Source organism: Passer montanus, unplaced genomic scaffold (genome assembly GCF_014805655.1).
Source record: "Passer montanus isolate IOZ18808 unplaced genomic scaffold, ASM1480565v1 scaffold15, whole genome shotgun sequence".
NCBI lineage: Eukaryota > Metazoa > Chordata > Aves > Passeriformes > Passeridae > Passer > Passer montanus.
In genome coordinates, this window is record NW_024362051.1 from 3,028,479 (window position 1) to 3,042,741 (window position 14,263).

General features: G+C 39.5%; 1 protein-coding gene across 2 annotated transcripts; it reads right to left on the reverse strand.

The window, feature by feature from the left end:
* Positions 1 to 1,600: 1,600 nt before the first annotated feature.
* On the reverse strand, positions 1,601 to 14,233 carry HMMR (hyaluronan mediated motility receptor). Of its 2 annotated transcripts, XM_039701491.1 has the most exons (17): positions 14,185 to 14,233; positions 13,426 to 13,502; positions 12,552 to 12,632; positions 11,662 to 11,850; positions 11,341 to 11,427; positions 10,943 to 11,043; positions 9,227 to 9,301; positions 8,917 to 9,095; positions 7,973 to 8,121; positions 7,469 to 7,683; positions 6,744 to 6,860; positions 5,790 to 5,948; positions 4,491 to 4,643; positions 4,283 to 4,382; positions 3,857 to 4,033; positions 3,194 to 3,356; positions 1,601 to 2,572 (listed from the first exon to the last, which is right to left on the reverse strand). In XM_039701491.1, exons 3-17 carry the CDS (start codon positions 12,594 to 12,596, stop codon positions 2,553 to 2,555), a joined length of 1,929 nt encoding a protein of 642 aa, XP_039557425.1. In that variant the 5' UTR covers positions 12,597 to 12,632; positions 13,426 to 13,502; positions 14,185 to 14,233; the 3' UTR covers positions 1,601 to 2,552. The 2 variants fall into 2 exon arrangements, with proteins under 2 accessions (XP_039557425.1, XP_039557426.1); XM_039701492.1 differs by lacking the exons at positions 10,943 to 11,043; positions 11,341 to 11,427; positions 11,662 to 11,850; ... (1 more) ...; positions 13,426 to 13,502; positions 14,185 to 14,233 and adding an exon at positions 10,346 to 10,443 and having other exon boundaries at positions 1,602 to 2,572.
* Between the last annotated feature and the right edge of the window lie 30 nt (positions 14,234 to 14,263).

The following is a 14,263-nucleotide window of genomic DNA, read 5'->3' on the forward strand; positions in this document are numbered from 1 at the left end:
GACCTTTGAAACCAAAACACAAATCCAAGCCCTGCATCACGTGTGGCTCTGATTCCTGTTCAGCTTTTGGTCTGGTCCCAGTGGTACCATTTAAGAAGCTCAGTATGAGCTTAAATTTTTACCTCATAACAGCCAGCACGAGCAGGCACAGCCATTGTGTGCATGAGATCCACTCAAAGCACTGGCACTGAGTCTTACACGGTTCTTCTGTGGCAAACAGGAGGAGGGCTCTAATTAGGTCAGGCAGGTTGAGAATCCCAAGAGCTCTTCATGTTACATTTCAACTGAGCACAGCCCAGCTCTTGCTACAATACAGCAAGACAAATGATCAGAGAAATAATTTTAATTGTTAAAGCATGGATTTTTCAATTAAAAAAAAAAACTTCCACAACATGAAAGTAATGGATTCCTGCAGTGAAGACAAATGCGAGTTAAGCTACAAATTACAAGGTTTCAGTTTTTAATGCTTCATTTCATAGTGCATGAAAGCAAAAAAGCCTCCCAGACTGAAGCTGACAAAAAGCCTTCAACTTTCCCATGACTTCCAGCCTTTGCTTCTCTCCTCACTCTGCTCTACATGATTTACCAATGTTGTAAAGCTCAAGGATCACCTTTGCTGTAAGACTAGCACAATTATTTGCTAGAGTTTGTCTTTTTTTCTGTCAGTATAAACATGCTTATGCCAGCTACATCAAAAAAGGATGTAGGAACCTTCTAAGCCCAGTCCTGTGACATCTGCCATTCTTGGCTTCCCTTGGCATATCTGTACCCTCAAGTCAAAAAAATAAATGTACCTTAACTGTCTCCATTTTCATGTGTTGAGTTTTTGAGTTTGGTGGAACCTTCCATTAACTTTCAGACAAATGCCTGTTTCCTCTACAATTTTTTTTACTCCTATGTGTTGAGTTTTTGAGTCTGTGGACCCTTCCATTAACTTTCAGACAAATGCCTGTTTCCTCTACATTTTTTTTACTCCATTTACACCTTTCAGACAAGAAAACCTTCATTTTTTTTTCTCCACAAGGAGAGAACTCCAGTATAAAATACTTTTAGCAACTTCTTTATCGAAGTCTTTCAACACTTCAGGCTGAACACCAAGTGCTCTCTTAATTAAAACACCTGAAACTAATCCTCATCCTCAATCTTCAAAGGATCATGTAATCCAGCAAATACACAAAGATGACATTAACAGAAAACATCTAGCAACTTCTTTCCTTGGACTTCATGTGAATTTTTTTGCACATTTCCAAGGAATTATGAAGTCTCTGTAAGCTCATGATGTCAGCATAAATGCAAATAAATTCTACCAGCTAAGCTTTGGGTACTGCCTCTGCAGCACCTCTGTGTAAGATAGCTGCACAGACATAAAATCACAAAAACACAGTTCCACCTTTGACTTAAATTCAGATTTTATATTTGTATTAAGAGAAATAAGAGAATTGCAGGTTCTATGTATTGTACAGTTCAGCTAAATAATTTCCCTAAGACTAGAGAACACATAGACTGACACTGGGCTTTGTTTTGAAGATAAGACTAGAAAAAAGACCATTAGATTAATCCCACTGTAATGTAATTTTGGGTTTTATACCTGGTTTGCAAAGGAAACAGACAAATTCTTTAATTTGAAATTTTTATTGTGCTAAAATGTTCTTAATTTTAAACACAATTTAACAGATTCTTTCACCATTGTCAAAGCTCCAGTCTGTACAATGCTTGTGAGTTCTGTGGTGTCCTCCCGCCCAAGTGAGAGAAGTTCTGTTGTTATTCCCTGTCACTGTAGCACTGATCACCTACAACAGCTGGCTACAAAGATTTTATGGCAGTTTAAGGGTCCAGTGGACACAACATTTCTCTTAAAACACTAATCTCAGTCACAGTACACAAACATTTAGATAAATGCAGTCACTTTGACTTTGACCTGAAAATGCTTTTCTGAAGATCAGCAGCTGCAACACCTAGCCCCAGGATTTAAGTTCACATATACTACATATAGATCCTGTAGAATATCAAAATTAAGTGTACAGTCCATTTTCTACTCTGGTTCTACAGTGTGTAGGCCACAGCAGTAAAAAGGTCTCTTGGCAGTATTGCTGCCATTGGTACCAAAGCAGCTATAAACAGCAAAATTAGCACAGAATTGTATAGACTGGATAGATTAAAAAAAAATTAAAAACAAAAATAAAAATATCCCATTAAATCAGATTTCATTTGTAATCTTGATCTCCAATGCTTATTCTCCTTTTCCAAACTTAAAATGCTCTGTTCAAAACCTAACTAAGCAGCCTCAGCATATCCAAAACATGCAACAGTGAACATTTTTCAGAGTCCATGCCTGTAATGATGTTACCAGGAGTCAGGAACATTCTGTCACCCGTTGCTTCTCAGTAAAACATAGTTTTTCTCAAAATATATAATTTTAAATCATTTCTCTAGGGCTCCTACTCATTTATATTATATACAGCATCCAAGTTCACCTTGAAGAAACAGTCTGTTGAAGTTTGCTGTAGCACACAAATTTATGGGTGATTTATTTTCTTGATACCAAGAAGACTTCAAACTTTGTTTTTATTACCTGCAATGGAAAAATGTTACTAAATTTGAGTTTTTCACCTAGTCCTCCCATCACATTAAGTAATTTTTTGTCTCCTAAGGGGCAGAAGGCCCTACACTGAACCTTGCAGGCAAGCCAAGATTTCAGACCCTGGAACAGACACAATAATGGAACTCTCTCCCCATCCCTGCTTCCCTTGGCGTGCCCCCATGTTCTCTCCATGAGTTCCTCCACTCCACATTTATCTGAAGACCTTTTGCACCTTACCTTGACACCTACAGTGGTACAAGGTTCTGCCAGGTGGCAGCTAAACAACCAGGGTGCAAAGGGGTCTGGCTGTGCCATTTGCACCCCATGACCTGAGCAGCAGACACTTCCTGTCACCTCATCAGGGACATGTGAGCTGGTGACAGAAGGAAAATGGCTCTGCTGCCTGACCTTGCACACCACCTATCCTGTCAGGTTGTAGGGATCTGGGCTGGAAAGTACCCTGGGAGTGCCCTACTGACACAGCCTCCAACATCTGCTGTGGAACAAGAGACACCGTTCACCTCCCTCAGATGCAGCAGACTATGCAAGACTCTCATATACCTTCTTAGGTTAAGTTAAGAGGGACAAAGGCTACATCAATCTCACACTTACCTTCTTTTAAAGGTGTTTTTGGAGGAATATTTTCCTTGCTATCCTGCTGGAAAGCTTTGGAAGGATCAAAACGCTTAACACCCTGTACTGCACACAGCTGCTCCTGAAGCTGTCTGTTGATTTGCTTCTCCTTGGCTAGCAATGCACGCAGCTTTGAGACATCCTAGGGAAAACAAGACTTGGAAGTTAGATGAAGAACAGGAGTTCTAGTCTGCTTCATCATTTACTGAAGGAGCCATTTTGCCTAATGCTAAACAGATAGACAATTATTGGTGGCATTAAAACCCAAACATACAGATGTAGAGAAACCAGCAGCACGTACAGGTGCTGTGTACCATCACTAAGCAGTATGGCAGTCTGAAACTTTCAACAGATAGTTTATTAAGTCTAGAACCCCCCAAAAAAGGTAAGAAAAGCCAACCAAGCTAAGAGTAGAGGTACTTATTTGTACTGCTGATCCCTCTGTATGTTGTAAATTCAGTCCAAAATAAAACTCTTGGCATTTCTGGAGGCTGTTGGTTTATTGTAATCTGCTTCGTGCAGGGAATTTAAGAATCAAGAAATAGGTAGCTTGCAAGACTAGTCTATAAATATTTACAGTAACAAACAAAGGCATCAAGCACATGAGTAGCTTGCAGATTTCTAATTTTTCATTTCACAAACCTGCTTCAGGTGGGCATTGTCTTCCTTCAGCTTCATAACATGCTTGATTTTTTGCTTCATGTTCTGGTGGCCAAGCAGTTTAGCATATGCATGACTCAGTTTATTCAGTTCTTCTTGGGCTGCCCCATGCTCCTCCAGGAGAGCATTCTTCTCTGCTTCAAAAGCATCTAGTTGTTGCTGAAATACATTTGAACATCTTAGAAATCTTTCAAACTAAGCATAACTTTTTATGCTTAGAACTGAAATCTACCAAAGAAGATTAGTTTGGGAAAGCGAATAGCTGGCTCATTGGATAGTTACTTATGAGACCACTGCAGAATAAATACCTTAGAATGGGAAGCAGCATATTTACTTGTCAGGAGTAGAACTTGAGCCAGGTGCAAAAGTCTTATGTTAACAGATACTAACACCTACTTCCCAACATACCTGAAAAGGCTTAACTTTGTTATGTAAATCTTCATACAGTTTACGCCAGGTCTTGATCTCTTTGTTTAAGCTAGAGGTCACATCTTCACTTATGGTTTTCCTAAAAAGCAAGAAACAGATTTTTATTATGTTCCTTGTTAGCTCTCAGCACTTCTTCCCAATAAAACTGGCTGTGCCATCATATGCAGTTTAAGTTTGAGAAAGTCACCTTGATCTTTCTGCTTCAAGTTCTCTTTTCAGATCTTCAGTTTGCTCCTCAAGCTTTTCTTGAAGTTTAGTCATTTGTGCAAGGCAAGACTCGTTTGTTCGCTCCATTTCTGCTTCTTTTAGTGCAAGCTTGGTCTGGACTTCTAAGAGCATCCTGAGGAAAATACCATAATTGCTTAATAAGCCCTTGATTTTTACTTGCTTTATACTACACTAAATCTAAAACCCACAAGTAGCCATGGTTGAAAAGCTGTTAGAATTGAAATAAAGGTTTGCACAAGAAGTGCCACAAAGAAAACAGTGGCAACAGTACAGAAGGCAATTAAGTTTAAGATGAACAACATTTTTACCTTTTCCTATAAGGATGCAAGCAGTCCTTTTGAAGCAAAGAAAAATCATGTTGCTCATTTAAGGTTGCTCAAGCCCACAGCTTTTAGCAGGGACAGTTTAGTAATTAGGCTTTGCATGCAGAGATCTGCTCAAACAGGAACTAATCAAGACAGTTCAGTGTGGATGTATGCAAGATTTCAAAAACCCTACACCTAAAAGCACTGACCCCTCTTCAGCCCCAGCTTTTTGCCCCATCCCTTCCCTGCCCCCTCAAGCAGGAAATAGATCTTGAGTTTTTCTTTTACCAGCTCTAATGAAAAGAGGAGACATGAAGCAGGTGGGAGGAAAGTAAGGGCAGCATCTTAACCAGCACAGAACCATAAAGAACATGGATCACTAAACTGCTGTTAGACAGTCAGAAGCATGTCCTCAGCTACTGGCCTAACACTTCTTGGGTGTTATTTCTCATCAGCCTCATTTTAGGCAGAGAGGGGACCTCAGTTTATATCATCACAGTGTGGCAAATCATGGATGATTAACTGGCATCTGCTTGTGAGCAGAATTTGAGGTGACATCATTCAGACTGGACTGGCAGAGAGTGAGAGTGTGCATTACGTGTTTGCTTGTCACCCCTGGGGATGTCATTTGCAGAGCAGCCACTGTAACTGATATTTCTGAAACAGACAATATCCCAACATATTTCATTCAAGTATTTTCCTCTGTGTTCCTCTATGTTCCACATATAAACAAAAGTCAAAATAACTGATTGGACAGAGCAGTTTCCTAATCCATATAAACTGAATATATTTTGTCTATCAGTATTTTCAACCTTCTGCGCTGGGAAAAGCAAGAAACTTCAGCTTACACCAAATACAGATCTGATCATTACAGCATCACATAAGGTTCTAGTTAGAAAGGCAAGCTTCAGTTTGCATTCTTTAGCTTAAGGAAAAGTTTGTCTATGCAGTACCTTGCATACTCTTCATTTGCTTTGTTTTTAGTGTATTCTGCTTCTTGAAGCAACTGCAGATTCTCCTGGACTACTTTTTTTAGGTTGGCAATTTCTTCTTGCAGAGAGGAATTCTCCAGTTTAAAACGGCAAATTTCTTCAGCTGATGTTTTCTTGTAGCTGGTATTACAGTACAAATGAGAAAAACCTTGTTACTTCAGGCAAAATACAGATTGGCATGTTCACACCTTACAAGAGCAACATGAGCTCATATCAGCAAGTATCAAAGATTTTATAACCTGCAGATATGGCAGTGTACAGGCACTGATAAATCCAAAGGTAAGAAAGAAACCACAACACAGCTCCATAAAGCCATAAACAGTAACAGCGTGACAAATTCTGTGATACAGATAATACTATATTTTGTAGGTATTTTAAAACACGAAGGACCTACTCTCTCTGAAGCTTATTTTAAACAGCAAAGCACTCACTGTCTGTAGTTGGCATTGGCAAATATCCAACAGGATCCTTCATGGGTGACACAAATACCTAGTAATACCAGAATCACTTTTTATATACTTTTTAAACCTGAATATTTTAAGGTAAAAATTGCAATACTGTAGGAAATTACTTAAATTCAGTGCAAATTTTGAGTCTGTACAAGTCTTTTTGAAAGATATTTCAGTGTCAAGAACACCATCACTAGTTACTACACATCTCTTTGTGACTCAAGACCACTGAACTCCAACTGGTTACATTTTGGAAGAAGAAATATCCAATTTCCTGAACTAGACAGTGATACTGTGTCACTATTTGCCCAGTACTCAAGAAATATCTTAATGCCACCAAACAACATCACAAAATCATCTGCTGAAATGCCATGCCAACATTCACATGTGGCACATAAATGAACAGTACTTTTTATTATCATCTTAGAGATAATCCCTGTCCTATACATGAATAAAACTTAAATACCTTTCAAAGTTGGCAGTAATCTTTCCAAGTTCCTGCAGTGTATTGCTGTGCTCTTCTTGGATTTTCAATACAGCACTGCTATGCATTGCCTTGATTTGCTCCAGCTCTGCACTCTTCCTGAAATAAAAGTTCAGCATTGCACACTGGAGAGAAGCAGGTGTGAACACATCACCAAATGCTGCTATCAGTTACAGAAGGCTTGAAGCAGCAGCAACAAATTAATTGTGACAAACCAGTAACTTCTCACATGCTAAAGCACAATCTTCACAACAGGTATTACTAAGGATTTAGCCCTCCCCTTATTTTCCAAGGGAGCTACGGAACAGACTGAAGACCTAATAGTAAACTTAAACAAGAAACAACTGGCTTGAAAATATTTTTGTCATAGCCTTCTCCAGGACAGAAATAGCCAGTACAGCATGCACATATCTTATCCAGCACAGCAAGGTCAGAGCACTACAATAGCAGCCTTTCAAGCAAATCCCAGCTGGCTTTTTTTTTGTTTTAAATTACAACAATGTAAAACTGACTCAAGTTACTATTGATACTGACTCAAGTTACTAGTGCTAATCATCTAATGATGATTAGATCTCATCATTATCAGCAAGAAAGCTTCAGATCTGCTCAGGTCTCTAAAACCTGAATTGGTTCAGAAGCTCTGCTTACGCTACTAATTTAATATTTTTCCTTTCAAAAGTGTGAATCAGAAAGTTTCTTTCACAAACCCTTTCAACTCTCTTTCCATCTGTGCAAGTTCAAGACCTTGAGATTTGATTTCTTGTTCCAGGCGCTTCACCAACTTTTCAGCTTTCTTCTCCTTTGCATGCAATTTATTCAGCTCCTTCATGGTACCATTCAGCTCTTCTTCCAGAAGATGTCTCTCACTTGTTACTTCATCTTCAAACTCTAGTAACTTCTGCTGCATTGATGCTGATGACTCCTGCATGCCCAAATACCACAGATTTTAAAACTACCAGTACTTCCTGGGTAGTTAAAGGTTAACTTGTAGTGTTTAAGTTTCAAATCTATAGGAAGAACCAAAACCCCCATCCTACCAGGAATGTTTCTTAGACCTATTAGATCACTTAAGCCTTTGCAGGCCAGTACCCACTTTGCCATATTAATGATAACAATCTGTGGAATGCACATCTCATGTGCAAACAACAATTTTTAGTGCCAGTCCTTGGGATTACAATCTATGTTTAGACTAATTCATATCCTGTATTTACCTTCTCTTGCTGCAGCTGAGAGATTACCTCCTCATGTTTCTGAAGAAGTTTTTGGTGTTCTTGTTCCACCAAATCAATTTTTTTTTTCAGGTCTTCTATTTCAGCACTCATACTCAGGAACTGTTCTTTGGCCTCAGATGCCTCTTTCTCTGTACAGAAACTTTGTCAGTATAACACAAACTCCCTTATTTTCTTCAAATAACTACAATTTGTATTAATCATAATACTTCTACTCCATCTTTGTTTTTTCCTTACCTAACTACCAAAACCAACAAAACAAAAAGAAAGAAAACCCCCCACAAAACAAATCCATACCTACAACCCATCTGGAAACTCCTCAAAATTGGCTTAAGGCATATGACTTTAAAACCATTTTAACAGCAGGAGTGTTTGGACCAAGCAATTAGCCTTCACCAGAAGAGCAGTATGGCAGGGAAAACTACATGAGCTCCCCAGGGCTGCTTCCACAAACTAGCACACAGAAGGCAGCTGGTACAGAAAACTGAGTACATGTCTCAGATTGCAGAGTTGCTAGAGAAGGAGTAAAGAGGTGAAGAAGGATCCTTGCCACATGCCCAACACCTCAGTGAATCTGTGAACAACTGCTAGCAGTGAATTCACACAATATTATACTGCTTCTTAGTGAAGAGTAAAGAACAAGACCTTCTTAGTGTTCACCTTTCAGATTAAAGTCACTCCTACAATTTTCATTGTATACTATCCATCCAAGTTATCCTCCATGGAAACACCAACTCAGACTTAACAGATGTCAGATATGATTTCCCTGTTGTTGAAAACATGCCTTGGTGTTTCTAGCTGGAGCTCAGAGACTTGTCATTTAGAACAAACCAGTCTACTGACATTTTAGAAAACCCCTAACTGAGATGCTTTAAGACATGTGAGTGATTCCACATATGGAACAGTGTACAAGAACCAACAGTTACCTTTCTCTTGTTGAAGTAATTGACACCTCTCATTAAGTTCTTTCATCAGTTTACATGACTCTTCCTCTTTTGCTTTGAGAGTATTCCTCAGTATCTCAATATCTTGGTCTTTCTTACTTACTGTCTCTTCCATTTGGGCAACTTCTAGTTTGTATTTCTCAGCTGTTTCTGCAACACTACTGTAGAAGAAAATTCAGGCACTTGTTACCACTAAATTTTGTTTGTAAACTTACACATCAACACAAAGGAAAATGCTTAGGACTGTTGATTTCCAAGAGGAAAATTGCCTTCTTGAGAATAATTTTGTTACCTGAGCTCTGTAATATATTCCAGGAGTTTTTCAATGTCAGACTTCTCTTCAACTTTCTCTCTCTCAGTAGCAGACCTAAAACCAGACAGGTTTTATGACAGATAACTGAATTTGTTTAAATGTACATAGTAACATGTACTTTTCATCTCCCAATTTGGCTGAAAAACTGATATTGGCTCTAAGAGGTGATTCTACCCTCTCTTCAACCCTGTTCCAGATAGTCTTCTCGTTGTAGTAAAGATGCTGTCACATTTTGCCATGAGCAACATGCCACAAACATAATAATGCATTAACATAATGGAGCTTTTGTAGAAAATCAGCATCTCCACCCTTTGTGACCTGCACTACCTGCATTATTACCCTTGTGTATTTTAACAACCAGGTTTGTGCTTGGAAGCTCATGCCAGGTCACTGTCCTCAGCAACAGGCTGCACATCAGTGCACTGTTGCTGTGCAGCACGTGACATTTTTTGAGCAGAATAGAAAGTGCTGAGTTAGAGCCCACTCTCCATCTACCTAGAGCTGCTGAAACCAAGAGTCTGCAGTTGCCTTTTTTCAGAGCACGTGTCTACATCAAAGCAGCTCTGAAGGCACCACAAAGGCTCTTCAATGCACTTCTCTGGAGAACATGAAAGTGTTCATCAAATCCAAGCCAAATGCCTGTTGAATTAGGATTTCAGCTCCTGCTCTAATGCTTTTCTAGTCTTGCTTATTCCTGACTTAGTAGTCTAAAGGGCCAGAAATATCCCATCCATACAAATGTCCTCCTCCAACCTGAACAATTCACTCCTAAAGACATACATCTTCCCTCCCAACCCCATACCCAAGAAAGCCCCACCCATACCACACTGGAAGACAAAGGCTTGACAGGATACAGTTTGTATTTTGGAAAAAGGCCAGATACACTAGAGAATCAATGTTTCTAGTGGTAGTTCTATCAAGCCACAGCAGTTGTTAGAACTTCATTCCATTGTATGTATTCCAGATTACAAATAGTGATAATGTCTGCTCCTTCTCAGTAGGGAGACACCCTTGATTTTGGTTACTACAAAGGATAAGCATAGAAACACAGCCAGGTCATATCATATCATAACATCTAATTCCCTTCCTAACACTTACAGTTTTTCTTGTAACTGTGCTACTTTTCCTTTTGAATGCTCTAGATTCCTTTGCATTTCCTGCAGCTTCATTTCCATGTTTTCCTGCTTTGCCAGTGCAGTCTTAAAAAACAAAAACAAGTGTTCATCAAATCCAAGCCAAATGCCTGTTGAATTAGGATTTCAGCTCCTGCTCTAATGCTTTTCTAGTCTTGCTTATTCCTGACTTAGTAGTCTAAAGGGCCAGAAATATCCCATCCATACAAATGTCCTCCTCCAACCTGAACAATTCACTCCTAAAGACATACATCTTCCCTCCCAACCCCATACCCAAGAAAGCCCCACCCATACCACACTGGAAGACAAAGGCTTGACAGGATACAGTTTGTATTTTGGAAAAAGGCTAGCTACACTAGAGAATCAATGTTTCTAGTGGTAGCTCTATCAAGCCACAGCAGTTGTTAGAACTTCATTCCATTGTATGTATTCCAGATTACAAATAGTGATAATGTCTGCTCCTTCTCAGTAGGGAGACACCCTTGATTTTGGTTACTACAAAGGATAAGCATGGAAACACAGCCAGGTCATATCATAACATCTAATTCCTTTCCTAACTTACAGTTTTTCTTGTAACTGTGCTACTTTTCCTTTTGAATGCTCTAGATTCCTTTGCATTTCCTGCAGCTTCATTTCCATGTTTTCCTGCTTTGCCAGTGCAGTCTTAAAAAACAAAAACACAAACAAACAACAAAATACACCATATTAATATTAAAATGAAATTTAGTAAAAAAAAAAGAAAAAAGGCATTGTGGAAGAGACTGGTGAAATGAAATTTAATCATCACTCCTGTTTAATGATAGCACCAGCTACTATGCTAAATATGATTGCAAGTATCCCTCAGTAAAGATATCAGCCACTTGTTAAACAACTGCCACCAAGAGCTTCAAGCTATACTGAGGATCACTGGTTTTAATTCCTGAGCAGATCAGAATTATTCTCCTGTACAAATGGTCATACCTTTTCTTTAGCATCCCTCATGTTTCTGAGCTTCATCAACTCCATGCACAAGCTGCTCATTTTCTTCTGCACACCATCTTCAGACAGCTTGTTAGAAAAGAACAAAACCACTAAGTGTAATTCCTTTGTATGAATTGCTGTTCACACAACCCTTTCCAAGAGTTCCCCTCCTGCTCTGTGTTTAGACAGAAGGGCACAAGATCCCAAACCAGACATGCTTTACATCAAAACACCTGCTGATCAGCAAGTAAAGCTTCCTCTTGCACCAGAAGCTCAGTAACAGCACAGGCACAACAAAGATGCACTTATTTCTCTGAGTACCTTTGATTTTAGTAGCTCATTGCTTCTTGTTAACTCCAGAAGCTGTTTCTTCAGGCATGCAACATTTGCTGCAAGAGAGGTTTTCTCCTGAACTGCAGCACTCAGCTTTGCTTCAATCTTAGCCAGATCTTCATCCAGAGCATGTAGTTTTTTATCCTGCTCTCCACGTTCTCTCACTAATGCACGAATCTAAAACATGAGGTATTTTCTTTATTTCCTACTATCATTTGCTTAGCCAAGTAAACCACAGGCATAGATATCCAAACTGTATTTACTTTCATTCAGAATATGTATCTGCTACTCTCATTCACAGGAAGGAAATAACAGAATTACCACAAGTCCCCACTATTACACACCATACAATAGCAATACTTCATCTGACTTATTTTATGCTTCCAAGCAAGTAAAAAACGTTAAAATTAGAATAGTCATAGCTGTAATAGGCAACAGAAGCCAACTCTCCTTTTGGCTTTGAGAGACAAAAAGGCAGAACATGACATTTGAGACACAGGGCACCAATTAGCACACTGAAGTGTACTGATACAGTTTAGGGTGCCTCATAAGCATTAACAGTATGACAATTAGTGAGCAAAAGATTTCAGCTAGAGATTGTTGAATAAAACTGAACGTTTTTGGGGTAGCCAACAGAGGACTTAGTTGTGTTTTTGAAAAGCCTGACAGAATAGTTGCTCACAATCAGCAGGAATTAATGCAGTTCCATGAGCTTCGTAAATACATAATACCTGATAAGCTTTCTTTTGCACAGAGCTGTTTGTAAACTACTTGTTGGCTATCTGATGCAAAAGAGGCCAATTCTACCAGCTGGTATTTTTTATTATTGTAAGTGGAAGGAGACATGACAGGATTTCACTCACACAATGGACTCATACCTCCTTCTCCAGGGCCTTCTGTTTCTTTTTCTCTTTCATAAGCATAAGATCTTTTTTACTCTTCACAATCCCATTAGCCGGCTTTGGAAGAGAAATGTGTTAGAAATCTCTAGCTTCATAGTAGCTGAACACAGCTAAATAAAAGACAATAGAAATATTACCAAGATACACACCAAATAAAGAGCAAACCTCTGTCTCCCCCAGACAGGGCAAAAAAGTATCAGGTTAGGATGGGGTTTACCCTTGTACCTACTCATCAGCAATACTCTGAAGGAACAGCTCATAACCACAGGGACAGGAAGATTAACAAAGTTGGAGACTTTAGCACCCCTAGGCTTCATAGAAACATTTTAATATCCTCACCTCAGGTTTATTTGCAGAACTTCATCCTACATCATCAGTACTCATGAACCCAATTAGCACATCAGGGCTAAAATTTTTCAGCTTGTTAAGCTATTAATCTTGAAATCCATATCCTTACATAGGACATTGGGAACCTGCACATGCAGTACCATCCCTTCCTGTTTATTTCACCACCAGGTTTCTACTCTGCCTTGCCCAGCTCATGAGAGCAGGAACACCATTTCCTTGAAACCATAATTACATGGTGAGCAAGAGGAAAAGAGATCCCAAAAGTGTAGCAGCAAAAAGAACAAGCTGCTCTGTAGTACCAAGTTAATTATCACATGATTCCCAAGGATGCAGCAATTTCATTTTTCCTGCTTAGGTCTTAAGGAACACAGATGCAACAACATGTTCCACAGTTCAGTTGGGTAGATTAATGACAATTGTATGAAGAGACTGCATTGTTTAAGCAGTTAAAGAGATTTAGCTGGGATTTCACAGAGCTACAGACACCAGAGCAGAGTCCTACCGTTGATCCAAGAGATGCGAGTCTCCTTGCAGTCACTGGGGTGGGTGCACTCTTCTCGCTGCTCAGATTTGTCTCACCTGCAGGAGGAAGTAGAAGGGATTGGTGAAGGAAGAGGGTGTGCATACACACAGTGAGGCAAATGTAACCAAACTACATGAGATTGAGTACAATTAATTGTAATGACGTTCCTCCCAAGCCTTCTTTTATGGCTGGAAAGACTGGCAGAACTTTAAAAGGTGACAGTGCAAGTCTTTAACATGTCCCTGATGCAGTGTCACCCCAAGGCAAAAGCATCCCTTCAGCTGTTATTCCCACTGTGCTGTTTGGGCAGGGATTGTTTTGTACAAAAGACAACATTCCACCCGGTTGTTAATCTATCAGCTTCACAACCCCATAACAGTAACTTTTTTACTGCAATCAGCCAGTTCAATATTGGTCATCTGGGTACTTGACAAAGTCTAGAGAGACTACCAGGTGACAGTTTTGATACTTCCACTTCTGCCAAGTTTCCCTGCCATGATCCAGAGCCATAATGTCAGTTTTGAACTACCCCCCCCCCCACCCCCAGTTAGCAGAAGTCACATATAAAGCTATTTTTGGTAGATTCCAATAGATGTATTTACAGCTGCTCCTTTGAACTGGAAGGTAGGCAGTAAGTCTCTGCAACAGAAATCAATTTCTGAGCAGCAGAGCAGTAACAACACTAACAACTGCATCTAAAGATATCCTATTGTTGTGTTCTGTGCAGTTTTTACTTACTCTTCTGTTTTCCAACCCCCTGGCATGCTTCAGAGGACAGCAAACCTCCCACTCCACCTGACGGCTTAACGTTACAGGA

Bases quoted from the DNA above. Each gene is read 5' to 3' on its own strand.
- HMMR (XM_039701491.1), bottom strand. From the start codon at position 12,596: ATGCTTATGAAAGAGAAAAAGAAACAGAAGGCCCTGGAGAAGGAG. The intron at 11,851-12,551 runs GTATGAGTCCAT...CTCATGTTTTAG, and splicing joins AGAAGGCCCTGGAGAAGGAG to ATTCGTGCATTAGTGAGAGA. The intron at 9,096-9,226 runs GTAACAAAATTA...TTTCTTCTACAG, and splicing joins GAATATATTACAGAGCTCAG to TAGTGTTGCAGAAACAGCTG.